This window comes from Grus americana, chromosome 17 (assembly GCF_028858705.1).
Source record: "Grus americana isolate bGruAme1 chromosome 17, bGruAme1.mat, whole genome shotgun sequence".
Taxonomy (NCBI): Eukaryota; Metazoa; Chordata; class Aves; order Gruiformes; family Gruidae; genus Grus; species Grus americana.
The window spans coordinates 9,591,503-9,602,507 of record NC_072868.1 but is presented as its reverse complement, the minus strand read 5'-3'; the positions used below and the strand labels follow the sequence as shown (position 1 = coordinate 9,602,507).

Here is an 11,005-nt window from a genome sequence, read left to right as displayed (position 1 = left end):
TGAGTTCTGCCAGCAGATGATCCAGAAGGCAGGGAGCAGTTTGGGCAGAATTCACTTGTTTTCAAAACTTTGTGTTTTCTCCAGCGTTCAGACACCAGAATCTGACCTGAACCTTTCCTGGGTCTCGACCAGCTGGACCCATAGCAGTGAGGGGTGGTCAAACCTGGCTGAGCTCCTTGTCCCTGGTTGTTGCAGTGACCTTGCTTGCTGGCAAGATGAGCAGGGTATGCCAGGGAGCAAAAAAAAAAAAACCAAACCCAAAACACCCCACCCAGCGCGAGAGCTGCCGTGTCTGACTCGTCCAAGCGTGCTTGCGCCAGCATGGCAAGGGCTGTAGTGTGGGCATACGTGAAGCAGTATTTTCTTTGTTTATTGCTGGCCCTCTTTAATGAAATAGCATTAATCAGGAAGGATGAGAGCGTACCCTTTTTTCTCCTGTTTTCATTTCACCGGTGTTTGTGAAAAGTTGGGGACCACAGGCGCCATCTGTGTGTTGCAGATTCAACATAGGAAAATAATGCTTTTCTATAAAGCAGGGAAAAAACCAAACCATCTTGGTACTTCAGTATTTAAAAGATGCAAGCAAGGAACAGAAGCAATTAAAACTCGTTTCATCCCATTATCTGTTATTTTAAGAATCTCTTCCTCTTGTGTCCCATTTTAATGCACTTGCTGAGAATACTGACTTTTTATTAGTCTCTTGGCTGTCCTTGGAACTTCTGTTCCCTTGTGGACACTCAAGTTTGTCTCCTTGAAGTAAGGAAATAGGACACTTTGAGGCAAAAATCCTGTGCCTGCAGTGATTCTTTTTTTACCAAAAAAGAAAGTAGTTGCTGTTGTTCCCAGAAGAAAGGCCTTTTGAATGTGGGATTGTTCAAACCTGTGTGTCTTCTGCTGAACCTGCCCCAGAAACACAAGGACAGTGCTGACCTCTGCCAGAGCTGCAAGGAGCAGCGTTAATACACATCTATTGAACAGTCACTGCATATGCCCAACGCTATCTATTTAGGCTCAGCCTAGTCTTGGGAACTGTGGCAATAATTAAGTCTGAGCCTGGGGGGTGTGGCCAGTCCCTGCTGGCACCTCGGGGTCCCGGGGCCTCCACAGCGGCCTGCACCGGCCCACGCACCCGGGGCTGAGCGGGCTCGCTGCTGCCAGGCCCTGTGCTTCTTGGGCCTGTAAATGGCGGATAAATGGGCAAAGCCTGCGAGGAGTCGAGCCCTGGGGCTTGCCAGGGTGACACTGCGGTACCCAGCTGCGGCGGCCGGGAGGAGGGCTGGCCGGGCACCGGGGGCGGCTCTGCCCGGGCCCGCCGCTTCCTCACCGCGGGGGCCCCCGCGTTTCCACGGCAACCGCGCGGTGCCAAGATGGCGGCCGGGGCCGGGCAGGAAGGAGGCTGGGGGCGGGGGGGGAAGAGTGCGGAAGATGGCGGCGGCCGGGGCCAGGGGCGGGGCCCGTCTAGGCGGCGGGCGGGCGGGCTCTATGGCGGCGCGGTGGACGAGGCTGCGCACACGTGGCTCCTCCTCCCTCGGGCTGCGGGCGCTGCGGGTGCGCGAGCGGCACCGGCACCGGCATGGGCGTGCATGTGGAGACTATCGCCCCCGGCGACGGTGAGCTGCGGCATGCCCTCCCCTCTCCCTCATCTCCTCTCCTCTTCCTTCCCTCCGGACCGGTCCCGTTCCGGTGTTGGTCCCGGTTCCGGTGTCGGTCCGGGTCCCGGTTCCGGTGCGGGTCCTGGTGCCGAGCTGACAGTGCGTATCTCCCCGCAGGGCGGACGTTCCCCAAACGCGGCCAGACCTGCGTGGTGCACTACACGGGTGAGTACTGCCCGCCACGGGCCCTGCAGGGTGGGGCTGCCCCGTCGCTACCGGGGAAGGGTCGTCTGGGCCCGGCCCAGCGACCGAGGGGCGCGATGGGGGAGCGGGGTCTGCTCCTCCTCCCCGGCAGCCCTGCGGAGACCCCGGGCCCGGCCCGTGTGGGCGGCCCGGTTGGGCCGCGGCGCTCCCCGGGCGAACCGAGGGGGGTCCGACCTGCCCCGCCCTGTGGGGCCGGGGGGCAGGAGGGATTTCCCGGTGTGTGTGTGGGGGGGTTGTGCCCCAGGGCGGGGGTCTGGCTGTGCCCAGGCGGGGAAGGGGGTCCTGGCAGTGCCCCGTGGCCGTGGGGAGGCCCCGATGGTGTCCGTGGGAGCCATCTCCCCCACTGCCTCATCTGTGGGGGGGCTTTCCCACCGGGAAACGGCCCAGGGGGTGGGCAGGGGCACCCCTGGCAGGCAGGACCCCCTGACCAGCACCCAGCGGGTCCCTGGGGGGTCCTAGGGCAGCAGAGGTCTGTGGGCCATGGAGCTGCCGAGCTGGGAGCCCCCACGTTGGGTGCTCCCACGGGACACCGGTGTCTCCCCGGCTGGCAGCGAGTCAGCCCCCCAGGAGCTTTGGGGTTTGTTGTGTCGGAGCGGGGTGCCCCCTGCCAGCGGTCCCTGCAGGGGTATGGTCCCCTCCCCGACACCGACCCTGCTGCCCCAGTCCCTTCTCCCGTGTGGGGGTGACACCAGGGGTGCCCGTGGGGCAGGCCCAGACCCACAGCCCACCCTGGGCCGTTTTTAGGGCTGGGCAGTATGGGGCACCAGTCTGGCAGGCGGACCCCGGTGTGGGTAATGCAGGGTGCTTTTTGGGGTTCAGGCATGGTATTTTGATGAGGGGCTGCCCTAAGAGCCAGGGAGAGTCATACTCCGCATGGTGTCCTCTAGCAGCCTTCTGCGAGCTCTGGGGAAAGAAACTAACCTTGGGACCCCAAAAAATGGTTTGGGGGTCACCCCGGGGGTCTCCTTTTCCCCTCGGCTGCCCTTCAAACAACTACAGCTCATCAGGGTGGCTGCTGTGCTCCGGGCTAAAAACGAGTGAACCCATTTCTGGCTGGTTCTGCTTATAACCGATTCCCCTTCCTGCCACAGTGCTTTTTACCCTCCTCTCACCCACAGTGGGAGACCGAGTGTGCCCCCCTCTGCGGAGCGGGGCCCAGGCAGCCCTGCCTGCCGGGAGGGCTCGGTGGGCATCCAGCCCATCTGCTGTTCCTCCATCTCCCCCCGGCCCGTTCTTCATCAGGAGGCAGAGGAAGCGACTCGGTCTCCCCCAGCCGCCCGGTTTCCTCCGCCGGTGGAAGAACAAAGGGAGGCTGGCAGGCAGTCAAGTGGCTCCCGGTGGGCCAGCCCTGCCGCCTGCCAGCTCTCCTGGCTCTCAGTGCCGTCTCTCCCCTCCCGCGGTGTTGCCAGAGCTCTGCTGCTCTTCCCGGCTCCGGCCCCCACCCCGGCAGAGCTGCTCGTGGGTCACCAGCTTTCCATCCCCACGCTTCAGGCAAAGTGCTGCGTGGTGACTTTTTCCTGACAGACCTTCCCCAGCAGCAGCGATCCGCTGCGCGTGGGAGCGGTTCTGTAATTTCCTTTTTTTGTTGTTTGTTTGTTACTATTGTCTCCTTTTGTCCTTTACCCCCCCCAGTTCCCTCTGCAGGCAGCTTCTCCCCCCCCCCCCCCGCCCCCGGCCTCGGCAGGCAGCAGAAATCAAACACCTTCAGGCCCTGACGCTGTTTTCGTTGCTGAACACTGCCTGCATCAGCAGCGCGGCTCCCCGCAGCCTGCCCTGCAAGAGGCCAGAGTGCGACTTTGCTCTTGGGAAACGTTAGAAACCTTTGATTGCCAAGCCCGGAGCAGCATCAGGGATGGCGGCAGAGCGCGGTACGGGAGGTGATGTTCTCCGAGGCTCCTTCCAGAGCCCTGCGTCAGCTCCGTCCCCAACTGCCCTTTGCTCCCGCGCAGAAACTTGCCGGTGGTGGGGAGATCCAGCCCGTGATGCACCGTGGCGGGTGTGCGGCAACTCAGCTCTTGCTCCGCTGGGTTACGGACGTGCAGTGACTTGGTTAAAAAACATTTTTGAAAAAAAATCCTGGTGACCCAAGGGTGAAGGAGCGTGGGGACCTAGCTTGGTTGGCCATCCAGCGGCTGCCGCTGCTTCTGCCTGTGCCCAAACCCCTGCTGTGTGGGGCCTGGCCCCACCGAGAGCAGCTATTTCATCCCAGGGGCGAGGGACAGACAGCCCCCGTGCGGGAAGGCTGCACTGGGGAAGGAGGTGGAGAGCAGAGCATCCTCTAGGCCCCCACTGGGGAGGCACTGGTTGCTCGTGTTGGGGTTGCAGAGGTGGAGACGTGTGGGGAGAGCTGGGGGAACTGGACCCTTTCCCCCTCCTTTGGTCCCAGGTCCTTGCTCTTTGCAGGACCTGCAACCCGTGGGGAGCAGGGGGAGCGCTGTCGGAGAGCTTGCACGGCAGCGTGTCCAAAACAGCCTTTGATGTGAAGTCTGCTACAAAGGGCTGTTAAGGAAACTAAACCGAGGGGGGACTGCAGCCACCCCAGTGTGCTTCTGGAGGGGAAGTGGGGGCCTGTGGCTGTGTTGGGGAGTGCTGGGTTAGGAGTAAGTCTGACTGGGCTTGGCGAAATGGCCTTGCCAGAGCAGCAAAGCGCACCTAGCTTGTTGCATCTGGGAGGGAGGTGGGCTCGGAGCCGGAGGATGGAAATGCTGGGAAGGACACTCAAGAAAACTGGCTTTCTCTGGCAGGATAGTGCAGAGGGGACCACTGTCCATCCCCCAGCACTCGTGCATTGCTGCGCGGGCTGGACGCAGCCTCAGCTGCCAGCTCTTTCTGTTGTCTGCACGGCACCTGGTGTGCGGTTCCCTCCCCGCTGTGTCTGGGTGCTGCCATGCTCGCGTAGCAGCAGCACTCTGCGGTTGAGAGACGTTTCCTATCGAGGTGTGCAACTGCTGGTCGGTGGGTTGTAGGAACTCGGTGCCTTCCAAAGCACACCTTCCCCACCTGCGCTGGGGGTCAAACGGTGGGCAGAGCCCCTTCCCACATCCAGCTACGGGTGGTGATGGGGGTGGGCTGGGTGATGGGTGCAGGTAGCTCGGGCCCTGGGATATAAAGCATCTGGCAGAGGTTGCTGGTGGAGGCAGGATTTAACCTCAGCTGGGCAGCCCTGTCCTGACACAGGGGTCAGGAGCATACCGGGTATCCCAGGGCTTTTGGGAAGGGTTTCCCATCCTGTCCTTTCCTCTGGCTGGGCAGAGGTACCTGCCCAGGTGCTCCGATCTCTCCCTGTCTCTCCTCGGGAAGTTGGCTCTGTGCAGGCACCCCTGGGCAACAGTGATGCGGAGGATCAGGACCCCGGGTGAGGGGGGATGCAGGGGGTGTGGGTGGGGCTCCACCTCCCTGGATAAACCCGAACCTGCAGGTTTATCTCGAGGGCTGCCCCTGCCTGCTCCAGCGCCGCTCTCTGCTGCCTCTGCCCACCCAGGGGAGACTGGAGCCAAGTCGCACGTTGCAGCCGGCGTCTCCCGGCTGCTGCCTGCCAAGTGTGGCAGAGACCTGGCAGGGCTGTGCTGCCTGCCTGTTCGGAGCTGGGGCTGCTCTTTGGAGCCCCCCTCCATCTTGTACCTGGCACAGCCCTAGCCACAGGGGTCCATGTCCTTCCTCGCTCTGGTTCCTCCAAGACCCCCTGGTGTCCGTATCATCCAGCCAAGACCTCCTGGGGGGTCAGATCTTTCACTTGGGCTGGGAGCTGTGGCAGGTGGGTCTCTGTGACCCACCTTGGTGGGCTCTGCCCTCCCTTTGGGGCTGGTGTTGGCCGTGCACAAGGGGCCCAGCCAGGGGCTGGCTGCTGCTCCTGGGGCTCTGGCCAGGCGACTGCTTTTGCCAGAGGATGCTTTGCCTCTGTAATAGCTTTAAGATCTTGTTATCTCCTTGCTTGGGGATGGCAGGGATGAGGAAATGGTTGCTCATACTTGTCCAGGGCTGGAGAAATCTCCCGGGAGCCTCACAGGCAGAGGAAGTGCCTGAGATGAGGATGCTGTCTCTGAAGCATCGGAGCCTCTTTGTTTTCTCTGCTGGTGTGATGGGGGGGAGCGCAGCAGCCCCACGCTGGGGAGCAGGGACAAGCTCCTGTGTGCAACCTGCACCATCCTGGGCCAGGGGAAGCCTGAGTGATCGATCTCCCTGGGCTACTGCAACCAGCTTAGTTTGTTAATCCCTTTCTCCTGCAGCCAGTGTGCTGCCAGCTCCAAAATGCTTCCCGAGGCTGGATTTGGACAGGTGAGCTCGGTGACAGGGGTGGGCAGTGCTGTCCGCTCCTGCAGAAGGTCTGCAGCATCTTCTGTGTCACTAATGGTGCCTTTACATCCCCCTGGCCAGGGCATTAAATGGGATGCACTTCTGCAGGCAGCGGGTGCCCTGCAAGCATCCCACAGGTCCCTGTTTGCTGTGACAAGCAGGAGGGTTGTGCTGCATGGCCCTCGGGGTTTTTCCTCTGCGGGTGCCCGGGGAGAAGGGTGGCAGGTGTGAGCTGTCCCCACTGTCCTTCTGCAGCCACCCCAGCTCGTTGTGATGCCTGAAGGCTCAGAGCTGAGCTCAGGGTCAGCTTGTATCACAGCCAAGCGACGCTGCCTGTGCCAGCCGGCATGGCCTGCCCCATGCCCCTGCTGCCAGCATCCCCGCCGGGTGGGAGAAAGGCCAGTGGACAGGAGCGTGGAGCAGCGCCAGACGGAGCTGGAAGCAGGTTCAACGACAAGAGGTTTATCCTGGAAGGAGGAAACGAGAAAACTGCAGATTTACTGTTCCAAAGTCCAGGGCTGCAGCCTGACTGGCTGAGCTGGTGCTGATGCTCAGAGCCCTAGAGGGGGATTTTTCCTTTCTGTGAAATTAAAAGCTTAATTCTACTCCTTGACTGAAACGAGGGGCTGCTGGCTCCCACCCCCTGCATCTTCCTGCAGCCCAGAGGTTTTGGTGCTCATTGCCCCTGCAAAGGTGATGTATTTTTTTCCCCATTCCCTTCTTTCTGTTCAGTGCTTCCCATTACGACGATTGCCCGTGTTTGTTTGCCATTCACTCTGGCCGCCATTGCATCATGAGCCAGGGCTGAGATGTCCTGACCCATCTTATGCACAGATGCATTTTCTCTTACCCGTGGGCAGTGCCCTGGTGAAGGGAAATCGCTGTGCCTCATGCATTGCTGGACAAGGTTGGTTTTTCAAGACTATAGAGCAGTTTCCAGCCAGGAAAACAGATTTTTAGGCTGTTTTGGGAAGTGAAGGAGTGAGAAGCATTTGGAGAAGGGTATAATATTGCTCTTACTGCACAGGGCACAGGCTGTGTTAATGCAGAGTTGCAGCTGCCTTACAGGAGCAGCAAGTCCACCGGCCAGCGGAGTTGCTGCTCCTATAAGGCAGCTCCAGCTCCAAGATTCCCCAAGAAGGTCAGGCAGGGAGCAAGGGAGGGGAGGAGATTCCTCCTTTGCTCATGTTGAGAAGTTATATTTAGCCCTGGGGATATCAGCCTTGCTCAGCCCTCACCATGCAGCGTGTGCCAGGGGAACAAGGGCTGCCCTGGGCACGTGTGTCCAACACTTGGTGCTGCCTCTCCCCATCGTCATTCCCGGGTATGGGAGTGATTTGCCTGAAGATCAGCAGGATATTGTTGGGTGCGGGGAGGACTAGAGGTCAGCAGCAGACACGATGGGGCACTGAGCCCTGACTTGGGTTTTGGGTGCCTGAGGATGGAAGCCTGACTGTGGGGAGGAGCAGGAGGCATGTTTGCTGGTGGGATGGGATCCTGCTGCCTGCAAAACGGCTGGCAGTGGTGCTGTGAGGCCGCGAAATGTCGTCCTGTGTCCCCCCACCCCGTCTGCTCCCCTCATCTGTCCTTGGTCTGAGCCCAGAGAAGCGCTTCTCTCTGGGTTGAAGGAGCCAGGAGCAATCCTGCTCTGCTCCAGGGCTACTCTTGCCGGGCTGGATGATGCCCCGGGGGGGTGCTGGTGGGGATTTCTGCCCCCGCCCCCCAAGGCTGCCCAGTGCAGGTGTTTCCCTGGGGGAAAGGAGGCTGAGCTGAGAAACATCTTTGACTCAAGGCCATGTGAGCTCTTCCAGGGGTGACTGTCACCCACTCAGGCTGCCAGGTCACAGCCTGTTTCACGCAGGTGTGCGTGGCTCTGTCCCTGTGTCACCATCGTCTGTCTCCCTCTCTCCCCAGGTATGCTGGAGGATGGGAAGAAGTTTGATTCCTCCCGCGATAGGAACAAGCCGTTCAAGTTTGTGATGGGCAAGCAGGAGGTGATCCGCGGCTGGGAGGAAGGAGTCGCTCAGGTGCCCGGTGCTTCTCCACCTCGCGGTCTCCCCTGCAGGGCTGTGCAGAGCCGCGCGCCTGGGGAGCTGCAGCGTGGGCAGAAATCACTGTGTGCTGCTCGTTCTCTATTTTACTTTATTTTTTTTATTCCCCTGTGTTTTCCGCCCCTCCGCCCCCTTGGTGCTGGGAGGTGTGGGTGTGAATATCACCTTCTGCATTGCCACCTGCCAGATGGCAGGAATGGAGCAGGGCCGGGTCCCAGGAACACCTACGGCACGTCAGTGACTCAGTGGTGACATTTCTCTACTGAGTCAGCTCTGAACAAACGCAGTGGGGAGTGCTCAGGCCTCCCGCTCCGAGCAGAGACGACTCCTGGGCTGCGAAGCCCACGCGGAGGGAGGGCTAGTGGGCACACTGTGGCTTCGGCTCCAGTGTGTGTGACTGTGGCCAGCTCTTGTGTGCTGCTGGGGATGCTGGTGGCTGTAGGGAATGGCCTGGCACTCCTGCCAGTCTGAGAAAACACTTGTGTGAAGGACATCTCAAGCTCTACTCCTTTTCCAACCCCTGCTGCCTGCATTTCCCTTCTGATGTTCTTCCTATTCCTTTTCTGTCCCCTCTGGCTTGTCCAGCCTGGGTCCTTGCTCTGTCCCAGTGTAGGGAAAGGAGTAAGGACAGGTCTGTGTCCCTCTTGGGGACAGGTCTGTATCTTTCTTGCTGTCACTCACGTGGTGTTTGCGCACATCTCCTGACATCCCTGTGTTTCTTTCCCTGTCCCCAGATGAGCGTTGGTCAGCGGGCAAAGATGACCATCTCCCCAGATTACGCCTATGGCTCTACTGGCCACCCAGGGATCATCCCACCAAATGCCACTCTAATTTTTGACGTGGAGCTCATGAAATTGGAATGACCTACCCCAGCACCCTGTCCTTGGGTAAGGAGGGGCAGCTGCTGGCGGGGGGTGTTGGGGCTTGGGGGAGACTCAAGGCCCCTGTCTTTTGTCTCAGGCCAGTGTGGGGAGGTGGGATGGAGGTGATGGCAGTGGGGCGTATGAGAAGCACAGGGCGAATTTCTGGCTGTGGGTGGAAGTTGCTCTCAGGAGGCTGGTGAGCTGGGGATCACTACAGTGGTACGAGCAGAGTTCCCAGCCCGGCAGAGCAGGTTCATGGCATGGAGGCATTGCGGTGCCGGCTGACTGTGCCTTGGGTTCCTTGCATTGTGTTGCTGCACTACAGGGCTTGGCTGCCTGCTCCCCCTCGTGCCTTTCTTGCTGCTGGTGCAGGGGTCTAGCAGTGCAAGCAGGGTGGGGCTGCACTGTGGGGTGTGTGGGTCCCGTGGTGCAGGCAGGATGGGGCTGTGCTCTGAGGTGTGTGGGTCTGGCAGTGCAGGCAGGATGGGGCTGTGCTCTGAGGTGTGTGGGTCTGGCAGTGCAGGCAGGATGGGGCTGTGCTCTGAGGTGTGTGGGTCCCGTGGTGCAGGCAGGATGGGGCTGTGCTCTGAGGTGTGTGGGTCCCGTGGTGCAGGCAGGATGGGGCTGTGCTCTGAGGTGTGTGGGTCTGGCGGTGCAGGCAGGATGGGGCTTTGCTACCCCTCTGTAATTGGGGCTTGACTTCTGCTTTGAGCAAACTGTGGTTTGCAATGAGACAGCCGTTTCATGAGCGCGCTCCCTCCTCTGCCGGGTTTCCTTCACAGGCAGCGGGAAGGCAGGCGGGCGGCTTTGTCACGCTGCCTCTCCTCTCTCCCAGCAGGTTTGGCACATGGAGGAATCCAGAATCTCAGCTTCAAGAAGAGTGCACATGACTTTGTACGGAGCTTTTCCTGATAGTCCACTACACTCATTGTATAACCTTACACCTTGATTGAATGCCTTTGGTCACTAAGCTTTGCGTCTGACTCTTCCTCCTTGTATCGTGTTTTTATGTCTTTTTAAACTATACGCCGTAAACCTCAACTCTTTTTGGGTCAAGTTCTTAATCTTATTTTCGTTCCAGGTGTAGACTACATTTTACCAGTAGCACGCAGATGGGCTGACCTTAGATAGGAGTCATTTGAACAAAAGGAAACCTGTTAGTTACTTGTTTTGGTGCAGATCTCTATGGTATTTTCAAACCAGAAATTGCTGCTGCTGCAAAAGCCATAGCAGAGTGAGGCTGTCGAGGCTGAATGGATGCGGAGAGCAAAGTAGCGCTAGGATTGTGTGTAGGTACCCTGCCTGGAACTGGGGCGGCAAGGGAGCAGCGTGTCCTTTCCCGGCCCTCTGGGGAGGGCGCAGCATTGCTGTGGGCACCGTGGGTTTGCTCCCGGGAAGGGGGACTGCTCTGCCCCTGCTTCACTCTGCCATCTCACGGTGGACCTTCCTTCCCTGCCCCAGCCCACTTTTGAATTTATGGAGGTGGGTTTCCATCAGAGCTCCACCACACCTTGAAAACTCAGTAGCTTACATTGAGCTTTCTTTAAAGAAAAAGGAAAACAGCAATCAGAAGGTGCTGTCTACAGGGGAGGTGGCAGGGCTGGTGGGGAGTCAGCTCAAAGAAAACACCCCCATCCCCTCTCTCCCCCCTGAAAAGGAAACATCAGACCCCAGTTGTCCCCGGTCTGAGCACACCTGACCGTTCTCTTCTGACACCTGATGCTGGTCATCGCCGCTTGTCTGGTCTCATACGATGCGTAGCTTCCCCTGCTGCTGTCCTATCTGCCCTCTCCCTCCGCCCTGCCTAGTGATTTGGTAAGAGAAATTGCCGCCGTTCACTTCCTTCTCCACTGCATAAAGGTATCAAGTTTTATTATTGCAATAAAAACGCTTTATGCTGGCTTTTCTCAACGCTGTGTCTTGGAGGTTTTTCCCTCGCCTG

The 11,005-nt window shown here is 59.4% G+C and overlaps 1 protein-coding gene across 2 annotated transcripts; it reads left to right on the top strand.

The window, feature by feature from the left end:
* The first annotated feature begins 1,472 nt into the window (after nt 1-1,472).
* Nucleotides 1,473-10,974, top strand: FKBP1A (FKBP prolyl isomerase 1A). 2 transcript variants are annotated; one of them, XM_054845287.1, is made up of 5 exons: nt 1,473-1,610; nt 1,770-1,817; nt 8,064-8,176; nt 8,935-9,087; nt 9,902-10,974. In XM_054845287.1, exons 1-4 carry the CDS (start codon nt 1,574-1,576, stop codon nt 9,061-9,063), a joined length of 327 nt encoding a protein of 108 aa, XP_054701262.1. In that variant the 5' UTR covers nt 1,473-1,573; the 3' UTR covers nt 9,064-9,087; nt 9,902-10,974. The 2 variants fall into 2 exon arrangements, with proteins under 2 accessions (XP_054701262.1, XP_054701261.1); XM_054845286.1 differs by having other exon boundaries at nt 9,899-10,974.
* Nucleotides 10,975-11,005: the final 31 nt, after the last annotated feature.

Excerpts from the sequence above, each read along its gene's own strand:
- FKBP1A (XM_054845287.1), top strand. The coding sequence starts at position 1,574 with ATGGGCGTGCATGTGGAGACTATCGCCCCCGGCGACG. Across the intron at positions 1,611-1,769 it reads GACTATCGCCCCCGGCGACG|GGCGGACGTTCCCCAAACGC; the intron begins GTGAGCTGCGGC and ends ATCTCCCCGCAG. Across the intron at positions 8,177-8,934 it reads GGGAGGAAGGAGTCGCTCAG|ATGAGCGTTGGTCAGCGGGC; the intron begins GTGCCCGGTGCT and ends CCCTGTCCCCAG.